Source organism: Phyllostomus hastatus, unplaced genomic scaffold, assembly GCF_019186645.2.
Source record: "Phyllostomus hastatus isolate PE091 unplaced genomic scaffold, TTU_PhHast_1.1 phas_scaffold_21, whole genome shotgun sequence".
Taxonomy (NCBI): domain Eukaryota; kingdom Metazoa; phylum Chordata; class Mammalia; order Chiroptera; family Phyllostomidae; genus Phyllostomus; species Phyllostomus hastatus.
The window spans coordinates 11,556,924-11,572,457 of NW_025334017.1; the positions used below are offsets into that span (position 1 = coordinate 11,556,924).

The 15,534-nt window shown below is 41.4% G+C and overlaps 1 protein-coding gene across 9 annotated transcripts in view; it reads left to right on the forward strand.

Annotated features, from left to right (window-relative positions):
- Positions 1-15,534, forward strand: part of CSPP1 (centrosome and spindle pole associated protein 1) — a 99,127-nt gene that overhangs the window by 78,677 nt on the left and 4,916 nt on the right. For all 9 annotated transcript variants that reach the window (XR_006788168.1, XM_045861132.1, XM_045861131.1 and 6 more), the window contains 4 exons: positions 968-1,107; positions 5,386-5,526; positions 7,243-7,289; positions 10,193-10,256. Coding sequence is in view for 8 of the 9 variants with exons in the window: in XM_045861132.1 (XP_045717088.1) it covers positions 968-1,107; positions 5,386-5,526; positions 7,243-7,289; positions 10,193-10,256 (392 nt within the window). In the remaining variant the exon portion in view is untranslated. The remainder of the gene's footprint in view (positions 1-967; positions 1,108-5,385; positions 5,527-7,242; positions 7,290-10,192; positions 10,257-15,534) is intronic.

Here is a 15,534-nt window from a genome sequence, read left to right on the forward strand (position 1 = left end):
CGTGATGAGGTGGTTTTGTGGCCCTGTTGAGTCCATCCCTGAAAGGAAACTTAATTCCAGGAGAGCAGGGGTGATGCCTGTTGGGACCCCAGCGCGCCCCTCCAGATGCTGGGGAAGATTCAGTGAGTCAAGTAATGAAGGCCACGGTCTGGCCAACTCTTACACCTGTGCCTTAGAGCTGCATCTTCAAAACTAGTGCTGAGGGAAACAGCTGCAAATGGTTGGTTTCATTTTATTTTCGGGGCTAGAGCACCATGCCCCATCCCTGTCCTCTCTTAACAACACTCCCCCAAAAGCCCTAGAAGAAAACTCCCTTTCTGAGCTAGCTGCCTATTACATTAATTCCCTAGGTACCACAGGAGTAGAGTATTAACTAGGTATCAAGTTTTCTGAAAGCCTATTGTAAAACTACTGTTGGGGACTGTCAATAATAACTCATTATATTGGGCACCATATTAATACTGTATTTTTCTGTATAATTTCTATCTTAGGCTGGGGGGGGAAGGTAACATTTATTGAGTACCTAATACATGTCCAGCACTATGCTGGGTACTTACAGTATATAATTGCACTTAATCCTCATACTCTTAAGACTAAATAAAAGGGGTAGGTACTGTCTGCCTCTCACAGGTGCTGAAATCAAGGCTAAATTGCTAATAAGCAGCAGAGTAGCCCTTTGAATCTTGGTGTCTCTGACCTCAAAGACTGGTCCTTCTATGACATGAACATCTTAATGTAAAGCTAAATCATTTTACTCTTACAACAAAGTACTTTGCATCTGGTACTTTGAAAGTTTATAAACAATGACCTTATAAATACCCTAGTTTTTCAATAAAAAGGCATTAAAGTAACAGATATTAGAATGTTTATAATATACTCTGATGAAAGATGCTACATTTCTTGAGTGAAACATGAACCAGAATTTCTTCCCATAGAACACACATTTATCATAATTTGTCACTTACAGGAAAAGAGAAAGGAACCCCATAGATGTATTTGACATGGCTCGACATCGGTTGCAGGCTCCTGTCAGAAGACAGTCCCCGAAGGGCTTAGACCCTGCCACTCTTCAGAATATTTGTGACTTTAATGAGCTGAAAGACAGAGGTGAGTAGAACGCTGTCTTTTAAAGGTATGGCAAGAGGGTTCTACCCATATTCAGGGATCTTTAAACATGTTCATATCCTTTTTCTAAAGTAAGGGTTTTATTTATGATCTGAGTTTTAAGTGAATAATACTTGGCATAACGTAGTTCTTCAGTCTACCCGTCTGAAGCCTTACCTCGGCTGCCTATGCTGTTAGAGCCTCGTCAGTGGATCGAATCGCACAGCAAAGTGTGAAGAATGGCCCTTAGAATTTCATGGAGGGTGGACAGAGCAAGAGGAGCCCAGGAAAGATACTGAGAAGGAAAAGCCAGCATGATTGGAGAATGTGGTATCCTGAGAGCTGAGGGAAGAGAATGCATCGGAGAAGCATGGTCTCAGATGAATATTGGACAGTGTCAGTTGGGTGAGAAGCCATTGGTGACTTCAGCTAGATCTTTTCTGTGGAATTATGGGATCAGAAGCCAATTAATTAGGCAACATGTTGGAAGAATTAGCACAGAACAAGTCTTGGAAGTAGGCTGGGGAGGAGAGAAGGGTCCAGAGCTGGAGGAACTTTCTGGATGCTAATGTGTAGAGCTGTTAATAGGAAAGGGTTCAGACACAGGAGTGGGAGTGAGCAGGGCCCCTGAGTAGACAGGAGGAAATGCAGGATGTTTGAAGGAAGAGAGTAGAGAAGGTTTGATGTCGTTGTAGGAGGAGAGAAGGCTTACTGGGGAAAGAGCACCGCCAAGGTACATGGGCCAAGCAGAGTGAAAATCAGTGTTGTGTGTGGTACTTCTTCAGGGGCTTTCCACAGAGTGAGCGCCGGATTCGGGGAGCAGACTGCTGGCTGTGTGCGCCAGTGGCCTCTGCCAGCTAAACTGGACTTCCCACTCTTTTTCTTATTTTAAAAAGTAGTATCTATTGCAGGGAGTTTTGGATAGACAGATAAAAGAGGGGAAAATCACTTTCTGGATGTTTTCTAGTCTTCTTTCTGAGCCTAATTTAAAGAAAAAATAAAAAACAAGACATAATTGTTATTTTCTCTTTTTATTTTTTTACTTAGATTTACAAGTATTATCAATTACATACACTGTAGTTAATTTTTGTGCTATAATTTATTGATTATTTACTATATTCCAGGCATTGTGTTAAGGCAGTTTGGTCAGGGAACCTGTGAGGTAAAAACTGTTTTTATTACAACTAAGATATTATTTGTGTGTTTCATTTTTATTCTCTCCATGGCATGTGATGACTTCACTGGTCTGAAGTTAACAGAATTTGTGCTCGTGTACACCCGTTTTAAAAACTTGTTAGTGTTGATTTTCTAAGATGGTATGTGTAAGAGAGAGACAGACATTAAAGTCCTCAACTTTTAAGAGAATGAAGAGGCCTTGAGACCAGAAAGGTTTAAACCATAAAACTGAGCCATTTATTTCCCTGTAATTACGACATCAAATTCTCATTCGTTGTGACTTAGTTGTTAATATCTCATGTTTTTTTTAAATATATTTTATTGATTATGCTATTACAGTTGTCCCATTTTCCCCCCTTCACTCCCCTCTACCCTGTACACCCTCTCCCACCCATATCCCCCCTTTAGTCATGTCCATATGTCATACTTGTAAGTTCTTTAGCTTCTACATTTCCCATACTATTCTTACCCTCCCCCTATCTATTTTCAGCCTAAATTCTATGCTACTTATTCTCTGTTCTTACTCTCTCCTCCTCCCACTCCCACTCCCCTGTTGCTAACCCTCCATGTGATCTCCATTTTTGTGGTTCTGTTCCTGTTCTAGTTGTTTGCTTAGTTTCTTTTGGTTTTGCTTTAGGTGTGGTTGTTAATAATTGTGAGTTTGCTGTCCTTTTACTATACATGTTTTTTCTGTATCTTTTCTTAGATAAGTCCCTTTAACATTTCATAAAATAAGGGCTTGGTGATGATGAAGTCCTTTAACTTGACCTTATCTGAGAAGCACTTTATCTGCCCTTCCATCCTAAATGAGAGCTTTGCTGGATAGAGCAATCTTGGATGTAGGTCCTTGTCTTTCATGACTTGGAATATTTCTTTCCAGCCCCTTCTTGTCTGTAAGGTCTCTTTTGAGAAATCAGCTGACAGTCTGATGGGAACTCCTTTGTAGGTTACTGTCCCCTTATCTCTTGCTGCTTCTAGGATTCTCTCCTTTATTTTTACCTTGGCTAATGTAACTATGATGTGCCTTGGTGTGCTTCTTCTTGGGTCCAACTTCTTTAGGGCTCTCTGAGCTTCCTGGATTTCTTGGAAGTCTATTTCCTTTGCCAGAATGGGGAAGTTCTCCTTTATTATTTGTTCAAATACATGCTCAATCTGTTGCTTTTCCCCTTCCCCTTCTGGTACCCCTATAATTCGGATGTTGGAACGTTTAAAGATGTCCTGGAGGTTCCTAAGCTTCTTCTCGTTTTTTTGAATTCTTATTTCTTCACTCTTTCCTGCTTGGTTGTTTTTTCCTTCCTTCTGGTCCACTCTATTGTTTTGAGTCCCAGTTTCCTTCCCTTTACTATTGGTTCTCCATGCATCTTCCTTCATCTCTTTTATGGTAACCTGCATTTTTTCATCTAATTTGTGCCCAAAATCAACCAATTCTGTGAGCTTCCTAATCACCAGTGTTTTGAACTGTGCATCTGATAGATTGGCTATCTCTTGGTCGCTCAAAAGGATGAGTCCTGGGGGACTGATCTGTTCTTCTGTTGGAGACATGTCTCTCTCTGTCTCTCCCTTTTTTTTTTTTTTTTCCCAGTCTGGTTGCTCTTGTTATGGTGAGGGGTGGAGCCTTAGGTGTTCACCTGGGCTAGGCATCCCAGTCGCTAGATTGTGACGTTGTATGCGGGGGCAGGGATGGGAGGGAACAATGGCGGTAGCTCCATTCTCCTGGGATCTCAGTCCCTTCTCTGGGATCCTGGGCTGCACACTCTGCCCTGGTCCACACTCGCTGCCTCACTGGGTCCGCCAGCCACCACTTGCGTACTCAGGGTCCACCGCTGCAAACTTGTGCGTCCCAGAGGGCTTATGTGCTCCTGGTTGCCTTTTGCGCTCAGTTCTCCCTGATCTCCGCGCTCCGCGACCCGCACCCCTTCCTCCACTCCTCCCCTCTTACCGGTTTGGATGAATGGGTCCACTTCAACCTCTTGGCTGTCCGACCTCCATTCAGATAAATTCTCTGTCAGTCCTGGGTGTCATTCTGGCTCTAAATTGTTGTTCTAATCTTGGTTGTGCATGGAGGTACGGTGCGTCCACCTATGCCTCCATCTTGCCGGAAGTCCTAATATCTCATGTTTAAACCAAGTCTGAAGCTAGTGAAGTCAGGGCCCAGTCCCACTGAGTTTGTGTCCAGGGTCTCTTCTGTTAACTTTGCTCTTAACCATTTTTCAGATCTTAGGTGTTCTACATGGTTTCTATTTTTCACTATTATTTTGACAATTTCTGATCATCATAAAGCTTTTTACATAGTTAGGATCATTTCTTTAAGTTATAACACAGCTGTATAATGAGTAGATGAAAGGAATATTTTCAAGGCTTTTAGAATGTATGAACTATTTATATTCTCAAGATTTAAAAAATTGATGTTTAACATTTTCATTCTGATAAATTGATCTTTCTGAATTTGAAGCATTGGTGAATTCTTTTTTTTTTTAACATTTAAAAAAATTTTAATTGTTGTTAAAATAGTTTTCTTTTACTCCCATCCCAGCCACACAACCCCCCCCCCCCCCCAGTGCTTAGGGAGCATAGGTGAATTCTTAAGTGTTATTTCCTCCAGTAATGATATGCCTCCTAAAGTTCTAGCCAGTCTGCTTTTATCTTGCTTTTTGCATATTTGCAAGGGCTAAGATATTAATTGGCCAATACATAATATTGCCATTCTTCCTTTGTATAACAGGGATTGGCTATGAGTACACTGCCTCATGGCTGCCCGCGTTTCAGCCACACAACAGACTGCGGGCTGTATCTGTCCCCGGTTGCCTGCTGTCTGCTCTGAGTGGCATCTCGAGGGAGATGTGTGGTGGGGAGAGAGAATGCATCAGTAAGCTGTTGCTTGTTCTGGAGGCTTCCTTACAATGTTGCTAGTTTTGTGAGAAGGCATTTCTTTAAAGAATATTGACTTTGTGTTTAGTTTTATTATGATTTTAATGTCCTTTGACTTTGGTGATGCCCCATTATATTGTTCCTTGATTTTGAAATTAACGTTACTCATATGTTACAGTGAAGTTTCAGAAAATCTTGTTTGAATATTTAAACTTTATAACTTTTTTTTTTGACCAGATTCAGAAACACGACTTGACCTGAAACTTATGTACCCGGATCCTCCAAGAGATCATTACACCTTAGAGATTCAGCAGCAAGCCCTGCTGAGAGCACAGCAGAAGAGGCTGAACAGACTGAAAATGCAGGAGAGTGCTGAAGGTAAGAAATAATCATTACTATTTCCAACAGGAGCAATGGGTTTTGTTGCTTTCTTTCTCCATCTTTTGTATTAATTTCAGTCCCAAGTGGGCTTCTCCTGCTGGCAGCTCTGTTATCTCATGACCCTTTGGCCTTCAGTCCCATAAAAGGCTCTGATTGGCTCGGCTGGGGTCAGGTATCCATGCACGAGCAGGGCCTAGCCATTCACTTATAACCGGGGGGACTGAATTCCTGGACTAGGTCCCGTGGCACTAGGAACTAGGACCCAAGGGAAGGAGTGCTGGGCAAACATTCAGTGCCCTGTAGGGCATTTCTCTTTTGTGTGTGTGTGTTTTAAATTTTGATATGGCACTAAGTCTAAAGTATCAGCTTATATTCTGTTGGAGAAGTCATATGTTAAAAAGTGTAAGGCTAACAATGAATGCTGCAAGGGAGGAAGCCAGGGTCCCTTGTGAGCGTAACTCGGGGTGGTCGGCACCTGGAGGCAGAGTGAGCCCCACTCTGGCTGGTTGCGTCAGAGCATCTGTGATCCCTGTTGACGGGGTGGGTGACTGCATGCCTCTCACACGTGTCTCACCAGCTCTGCCAGCCTTCAGGCCTTTGAAGGCGGCCATAGAACATGACTCATAAAAATGCAAATTATGTAACAAGATTAGGAAGCGCCGGTCCTGTCGGTTGTATTTAGGAAAATTTCAGGCCCTACCTTGGCAGGCTACTGTGGCCTGCACATCTGAGGAGCCTTTCTCAACCACGTGAGGGGATCACAGGAGTAAGAGGCATGGGGCCTTTCAGGCCCATCTCACAGGTCTGAAGACTTGGGTGACGACTGATGTAGGGGAAGTTTTCTTTCCACCTGACACAGAATTTTAAACAGTGGTTCCGTAGATCACCCTGTGACAGCAGAATAATCCAAATTCTGTGATAAACAGTGGGCATGTTGTCAGGAGAGGAGAGAGAAGCAGGTACATTCTTCAACCTTTCTATCCGTTTCAGTGGAATTTTTCTGTGGGAGACCCAAAAGTAGTCCCCAGTTGGACACAGGTGCATTTTAGCACCGAGGGTATCCGTCCCCGACAGCACTCACCTTAGTTTCTAACAAACACTCTGACACCTCAATTCACAAGCATATAGTTTAACTGTAAGACGATCACAAACATGTCTATAAGATAGTCTGAGGAGGAATGCGAATACAGGCTATCTTTGGCCGTCTATTTGTTCCCGGTAGCAGTATCTAAAAGGAGAAAATGTACTATTCAGAGGAACATGCAGAGATGCTGGTCGCATTGTAGAGGGGCCTTGGGGATACCCGATTCAAAATCTTTGCCCCTGGGCCAGGGGGCCGGAAGTGAGTTAGCTTCCTTTGATCAGACGTGTGGAAGCCCTCACTAATACCACTTAACAACTTTCTACACAGAATGTGGAACTCTGAGAAGATGGTGAAGAATCCTGCATTGTTTTTTTTTTTTCTGTAGGTATCAGGTTCAAATTCATACTGATTTTATTTATTCCTATTGATTAACGTGAACAGGGGTTTTATCCAGCTAGAATGAATACTGGGTTGCATTTATTGATAAGCAAGTAATAAAAACATCCTGTAATGCAATGGTTGAAAAGTAGTTTCTATCAGAGTTAGTTACAAAAGATACTCTAAAATTTATTTTACTTTTTAAATGTTTTCTAACCTTTTCATTTGTTTTTGTTCTCCATTGATGACAGTGGACCCGGATGCCATCCCAAACACTAAAACACGAGACCACAGAATGGTAAGGGACCAGTTCTAATTTTTCAAGCTCATTTTTGGGGGATAAAATTTTTTAGGAACATGACCAGTGACTATTCCAATTTTGAATTTTCAGGCATATTGAATTAAGGATTTTAAATCTTGTCTCATCAGTGCAGTGGGTAGCTAGAGATGTACTAGTAGAGAAAGCATATTAAAAGAGCTAAGAACAAGACTCTAGTTTGTTTTTTGCTTTGTGACTTCAGGCAGGTTATTTAATCTTTCTGTGACTCAGCTTCCTAATCTGTGAAATGGGTTAACTGTACTTGCCTCTGTGGGTGGCCATAAGAATTAAATTCATTAATATTTGCAAGACACATATTAGTGGCCTAGCATGTAATAATTTAATGTTTATTAAAAAAGTAATAAAGAACTCAAGCATTGTGAGTATTGAGGTATTACATTAAGAGCCCCTAGAATAGGACCCGGCCCATAATGAGTGTGCAGTATAAGTGTTTGCTGTCAGTATTAGCTGTAGTGGTCAGGCCTGTACAGAAAATAAGCAAGGTAAGGGTGTCACTCTTATCCTGAGGAGGTGACATCTGTGCAAAGAGTGAAGAAAAGTAAGGGATGAACCATTTTCACTCAACAAATATTTACTGAATACTTACTATGGACCAGATACTATTCAAGGTGCTGGAGATAGAGGAGTGAACGAAAAGAGCAAAAATCCCTGCCCTCTGGGGACTGACTTTCTGGTAAGAGGGAGCGACAATAACAAATATATAAAATTAGTATCTTAAGTTGTGGAGTTCTGGAGAAGATGATAGCTGGGGAAGGGGGTCCTGGGGAGTGCTGGGAGTCCCAGGGTGAAACAGTGTACAGTTTGAAGTACAGTGGTCATGCAAGCAGGTAACATTCCAACAAGGGCCTCAGGGAGGTGGGACACAGCCGAGGCCCCAGTTGGGGCGGGGCAAGGAGGCGAAGGCCTGGGAGGCTGGAGAACACTGAGTCCTCCAGGGAGGGGGGACAGGGGATGGGTTGGACCGCAGGGCCTCGCAGGCTGACGTAGGATATTGCCTTTTACGTGGTGAATGTGTTGAGAAGCTTCCAAAGTTTTTGAGCAAAGGAGTGATGTGATTTATTTCATGCTTTACCATGATCACTGACTGCTATTCATTGAGGACAGAGGGGACAGGAAGCTACAGCTATAATCTAGGGGAGAGAGGTGATGTAGCCTGGGCCGGAGCAGGGGATGTGCAAACGAGATCTGATAGGATTCTGGATGTAATTAATGTGGGGAATACGAGGACTCAAAGATGGGCGTCAAGGTTTTTGTTGGGGGTTGCTATTTACAGAGGTTGAGAAATAGAAAAAAAATTTAAGGCGGGGGGAGAAAATCAGGAACTTAGTTTGAGATGTGGTAAGTTTGAGATGGCTATCAGACAAGTAGTTGTGGCTTACAAGTAGGTAGATAGGAGACAGAGTTCGGGTGAAAAGATCGTGTGTGGAAATTAAATTTATTTAATTTCACATTACTGGTGCAGGAAGTATTATCCTCAGGTTGTAGAAGTAAAGCCCAGCTAGGTTGCTAGTTGCTCTGGTTACTAGTTGGTAGCTGTGGGTGCTTTGTTTTAAACTGACAATGATGACAATGTTGCTAATAGCTACCATAGCACACACTGTACCTGTGCCAGGTATTTAACATTTACTTCTCTGAAGGGCACACCAAGGCATGCTTATCCCTATTTATCTGAGAGGACACTGCTAGCCCATGGTCCTAGTCAGCGAGCAGTAAAACCGATTCAAACCCGGGCCGGAGTCTAGAGCTCCTTGTCTCCACACTGTGTGGCCTGAGATGTACCGACACCTCGTCCTGGATACTGTGCAGGTGGCAGGTTTCTTCATATATGGCGACCATATTTCTCAGTGAAAGTATACTCAAATTTAACATTTAGATTTTTGGTTAAGATGATCATACCATATTCTGTTGAGTAGAAACTCAGCATAAGCCACGGGTTTATCTTGGCTTTTACAAAAAAGCTCAAATTTGGGGGTCCTCATTTTCCTAGGAACTGGATGAGATGGAAACTACAAGATGAATCTGGGAGACTGTCACGGAGAAGCTAGGGCCCAGGTGGACCCCAGCACACCACTCAGCTGTGTGAAGGGCGGTGGTGCGGGACAGAGGGTGGGCAGGAACAGCTGGCGCAGACCATTTGGTAAACGTTAGATGCCATCCTCCTCCTCACAGTTATCAAGCTGGAAAGCAGTAGAGTCGATGGTGTTAAAAAGGAGATTTAAATTAAGTGTGTGGAGGATAATCAGCACAATGTGTTTCTTTGAAAAAAGAGAGCTCTTAACTGGAGTGTTCCAGCACATCTTAGAATCTGGTGTGGAAGTGCAGGGAGGTGAAGTTACCTCTCATTTTGTATTGTTAGAAACCCAACTCCTCCAGCATTATTTTCTTAGCCTCCCCCGGTCCCTGTAGATCTGTGCCATACCTTTGTGGGAACCGTGGCCCCATAGGGCTGCCATTATCAGAGGACAGGCCTCTCCCCCCACAGAACTGTGATCTGCTCCAGGATAGAAAATCTTTTACTCATTTCTGCTTCTCCATTTCCTAGCATGGAGAAATCGAGCACTGTACAGATTTACTGAAAGACTGACTGAATCTCAGCAATGATCTAAAAATTTATAATGTTTAATTAGGTTCATTGCTTCATATTCCATTTTCATCAGCAGTAACATAACCCTTAAGAGAAAGATTTTTCCTATATTTTCTGAGCCCTGGAATGTAGTATGGGAAGGAAACAGCCAGTCTTCCCTCTCCCCATCCTATTTTGCTAGTTTTTGGGACAGTGTGGAAACATATGCCTCTTAGTATGAATGTTTTCCCACGTGGGACTAATAAAAATAGTAATTAATATATGATGTTTTTTTTAGCCCAGAGATGACACTAATGATTTCTTGAAAAATTCATTATTGGAATCTGATAGTGCTTTTATTGGTGAGTATATTTTACCAATCTGTTTGTTATAAAACATGGCTTATAATGTTTTTGAAATCAGAAAATTAAAATTAACTTAGCAAGTCATAGGAAGAACTTCCAATCCAAATGGCAACATAAGTAGACACTACGCCTGCTTCCTTCCACAACCACATCAAAATTACAACTAGATCATAGAAAGCAGTCATGGAGAACCACCTGAAAGCTGGCTGAACAGAAATCTTACAAGCAAGGACATAAAGAAGCAGCCACATCAATAGTGGTAAGAAGGGTGGAGATATGGATCGGGCAGGTCCCACACAGTGGGTGATTAAGAAACCAGGAGGGACACCTTGGCTGCAGAGGTTCCCCCTGAGGAACAAGGGGTTCCAGCTCCACACGGCAATCTCCAGCCCGGGACACCAGAGCTGGGAAAAGAAGTCCCTGTAACATCTGGCTGTAAAAACCAGTGGGGTTTTGGTTGAATGATATGGAGGGCTTCTGGGGTCCCAGGCAGTTCTCTTGAGGGGCCTTGTGCCTGTACACACAAACTCAACTTGCTTGAAACTAGCAGGGGCAGCAGCTTGAAAAGTGCCAGGGATCAAGGCAGCTCTCTCCCAGGAAGGAAGTGTGAGCAAGCGTCACTGTTCCATTGTTGCAGGCTGGCACCGAATCTAAGCTCTCCATTAATCTGGTTAATACTGTTCGCCCTACCCAACACGCATTCCCTGCCGGAGCCTCCAACAGTAAGCTGCTCCACACAAGCAACCTGTCTCTGCTCAATACTGTGGATTCGCCCCAGATCTTAAAGGTACACAGACCCCTGAGAAGAGCAGTGCTGGCCTCTGTGTACCCTGTACCTCTTGCTAAGTGGTCCCAAGCCTTGCACAAGCAGTGACTAGTCTCAACTCACATTGTAACAACCATCAAGTGGCCTGGCAGTGGGCAAGAAGCTGCTTTGGTCCCTGAGGATCCAGCTTTCTGCCCTGATTGTGGAAGAGCCTGGCAGCAGCGGTCAAAACGTGTCTATGGCCTCCCGACTACAACACAGTGGCACCAGCTGCCACGGGAACCAGGTAGCAGTGGATCTGAGAACCTGGCTCCCTCAAACCAGCCACATCCCCTACCAGGGTGGTGGCTTCCCGATACCCAGGTGACCTGGACACAGCAGAAACACTGACCTCCCCAGTCACCCAGGTGGTGACTGCCATGATCACAGCCCTGTCACCACCCAGAGGGGCAAGTACAGCATGTAAGAGAAAAAAATTTACGCTGTAGCACTATTTATGAAAAAGTGACCTCTAATTGTCAACCTGCTGAATTGATAAAATCAAAATGGCACCTAAGAAAGATATTGCTAACTCAAATACGCCTGCACAGGAACAACCTCTCAGTCACATGAACCACCAAGAAATCAAATTCTAACTCCTGGAAGACTGATCTGAGTGATGGAGAATTCACAGAATCAGTCACAAGAAATGTCAATAAGACACAAAAACACCTTAGAAGGGCAGTTCTCATTGAATAAAATTAATGATCAGCAGTACTTTATCAAAGAAATTGACACTTTCAAAAAATTCTGCAGCTGAATAATTCAATAAAATAAGATGAAGAATGCATTAGAAAGTATTGGAAATAGAGGAGACCACATGAAAGAGAATTAGTGAGCTCAGGATAAAAATCTAGGAACAATTCAGGTAGAAGAAGAACTAAGACTTTTAAAAAATGAAAGAACTCTACAAGAACTAGCGGACTCTATTAGAAAGGGCAACAATAAGGATAATGAGTATCCCAGGAGGAGAAGGGAGGGAGAAGGGATCGGAAAGCCTACTCAAAAAATAACGGACAAGAACTTCCCTAACTTAAGGAAGGAACTGGACATACAGGTACAAGAAGACATTCTCCAACACATTATATTGAAAAAATTAACGATAGAGAATGTTGAAAGCAGTCATGGAAAAAGACAATACCTACAAAGGAAACCCCATCAGGTTACCAGATTTTTCATCAGAAACCCGACAAACCAGGAGACTGGAATCATATATTCAAAATATTGAAAGACAGGCAACCACTACCCAAGAATAATATACCCGGTAAAACTACCCTTTATATAAAGGAGAAATAAAGGATTTAAATAAAACAAAAGCTTGGGTAATTTATTCATTATAAAAAATGTTGAAAGGATCTTCCACCTGAAACAAGATAAAAGTGTACAAAACTTGGAGTAAGGTGATGGAAGCAGAAAAGAGCAACTCTTTCAGAATAGGGTGTTCAGCAATTGTATAACAAAGGTTAAAGGAGGCAAAAGCACTAAAAAAACCAAAGCTACTGTAGTTTGGTAATGAACACACAGATGGACATAATTTGTGACAACAAAAAAGGAGAGGAGGAAAAATATGGAATTTGTATGATGAATGAAGGTTAGGATGCTAAAGATGAAAAAGGACTTTTTATCCATGAGACACTTGATATAAACCTCATGGTAACCACACAAATCCAGAGCTGAGACATGGAACATAGAAATGGAGACAAACAGAAAACTACCAAATTACAAGAGCAGACAGAAACACAAGGATAAAGGAACAATGGTGATACAGAACAATGAGAAAACAAAAGATACAATGGCAGTAGTAAGTCCTTATATATCAGTAATCACCATAAGTGTAAATGGACTGAACTCTCCAGTCAAAAGACAGAGATAGCTGGATGGATTTTTTTAAAAAAAGACCTGACTATGTGCTACCTTCAAGAGACCATCTCAGCTCCAAAGACAAACACAGACTCAAAGTGAAGGGGTAGAGGATGATACGGCAAATGGTATCCAGAGAAAAGTGGGTGTAGCCACTTTTCTTGTTACCAACCTAGGAGCACCAAAATATATAAAGCAATTATTATTTTATCCTCACCACAAGACATAGTTATTGATTCTAGAGAGAGAGGCGAGGGAGAAAGACATTGATCTTTTGCCTCATGTGTGCCCTGACCAGGAAACAAACCTGCGACCTAGGCATGTGCCATGATTGGGAATCAAACCAGTGACCTGTTTGCTTACAGGATGACACTCTGAGCCACACTGGCCAGGGCTAAAGCAATTATCATTAGATATAAAGAGAGATGTACATAGTGATGCATTAATAGGAGGAAACTTTAATATTCCACTTACACCAATGGTCAGATCATACAGAGAAAGTCAACAAGAAAAGAGCAGCCTTAAATGACTTAATATTAGATCAGATGAATAGCTATTTTAAAAGACACATTAGAATAGATATTTATAAAACTTTTCATCCAAAAACATAACACACATTCTTCTCAAGTGCACATGAAACATTCTCAAGGATAGACCATATGTTGGCATACAAAACAAGTCCCCATAAACTTATGACTGAAATCATGCCAAGCTTCTTCACCCACAATAGTATGAAACTAGAAATCAACTACGAGTAACTACAAGACAGAAAACTCAACATATGGAAGTCTGTAGTGTTTCTGTATACTGAGAATGAACTATCAGAAAGAGAAATGAGAACAATTCCATTTACAGTTGCAATAAAAAGAATGAAATGCCTAGAAAGAAATTTAACAAAGGAGGTGAAAGACCTGTACACTGAAAACTATAAGACATTGAAAGAAATTGAAGACAGGAAGAAATAAAAAGATACTCTGTGCTCATGGACTGGAAGAATTGACATTGTTAAAATGTCCATGTTACCTAAAGCAATCTAGAGTCAGTGCAGTCCCTATCAAAATCCTCATGGCATCATTCACAGAAATAGAATAATGTTGGAATGGAGCCACAAAAGACCTTGAATAGCCAAAGCAATCCTGAGAAAAATGAACAAAACTGGAGCTATCACACTCCTCAATTTCAAATTATACTATAAAGCTATGGTAATTAAAACAGTATAATATTGGCAGAAAAAGGTACACAGACCAATGGAACAGAATTTACAGCCCAGGAATAAACCCACATACATGTAGGCAACTAATTTATGGCAAAGGAGCCAATATACACTGGAGAAAGGAGAGTCCTTTAAATACATAGAAGAAAACACAGGCACTGAGTCTCTAAAATATTTGTCTTTGTGGTGTTTCAGGGAATCTGACTCCAAAGGCTAGGGAAACAAAAGCAAAAATAAGTAAGTGGGATTGCAGCAAATGGAAAATTCCTGCATGGCAAAAGAAACCATTTACAAAACCAAAAGGCAACCAATTAAATAGAAGATATTTGTAAATTCTACTTCCGATAAGGAAGTACCAGAAAAGATAAATGCACCCCCAGGTTCACTGCAGCATTATTTACAGTAGCCAAGAGTGGAAATAACTTGAATGTCCATTAGTGGATGAGTGGATAAAGAAGATGTGATAATATATATATAATATTCACAATGGAGTATTACTAAGGTACAAAAAAGATGAAATGTTGCCATTTGGAACAGTGTGGATGGATCTTGTAGGATTATCTTAAGTGAAATAAGTCAGAGGGAAGGGGACAAAGTCCATATGATTTCACTCATGTGAAATATAAAACAAAAGTAACATGAACTAAGAAAACAAAAAAAACAGTCACACACACAGAACAGAATGGGCATTACCTGTGGGGAATAAGGGTAGGGGGAACGTGAAATAGGTAAAGCACGTCAGCTATATGGTAATGGAAGGAAACTAGACTTTTGGTGATGAATGTGCATTCGAGTATAAGGTTCAAATTATAATGTACACCTGAAATTTGTTATTAACCAATGTTACCTCAGTAAAGAAATAAAAAACTCAAACACCCCATAAGATCATTTATATTAGCATTCCCCCCAAAAAGAAATACTTCTATAAATCCCCCCAAAAAGATTAATATGAAGACAACTAAAAACTCTTAACGATGCTTCTAGAACTGTACGCCTACATCCCCCCCCCCAAAAAAAAAGAGAGAAGGAAGGAAGGATCTTAATGAAGACCTTACATCCAATGCAAAAATCAACTAAAAGGGACCTTAGACCTAAATGTAAAATGCATTACTATAAAACTAGAAGATAACATAGGAGAAAACCTACAAGAAGTTGGGTATGGCAGTGACTTTTTTGATACAACAACAATAGTACGACCCATGAGAGAAATAGATAACCAGACTTCATCAAAAATCAATGTTCTGTAAAAGATAATGTCAAGAAAATGAGAAGACAAGCCACAGAGTGGGGAAAAAATACTTGGAAAAGATACCTCTGATATAGGACTCTTATCCAAAATATACAAAGCACTCTTAAAGCTCATTAATAAGAATAATCTAATTAAAAGATGGGCAAAA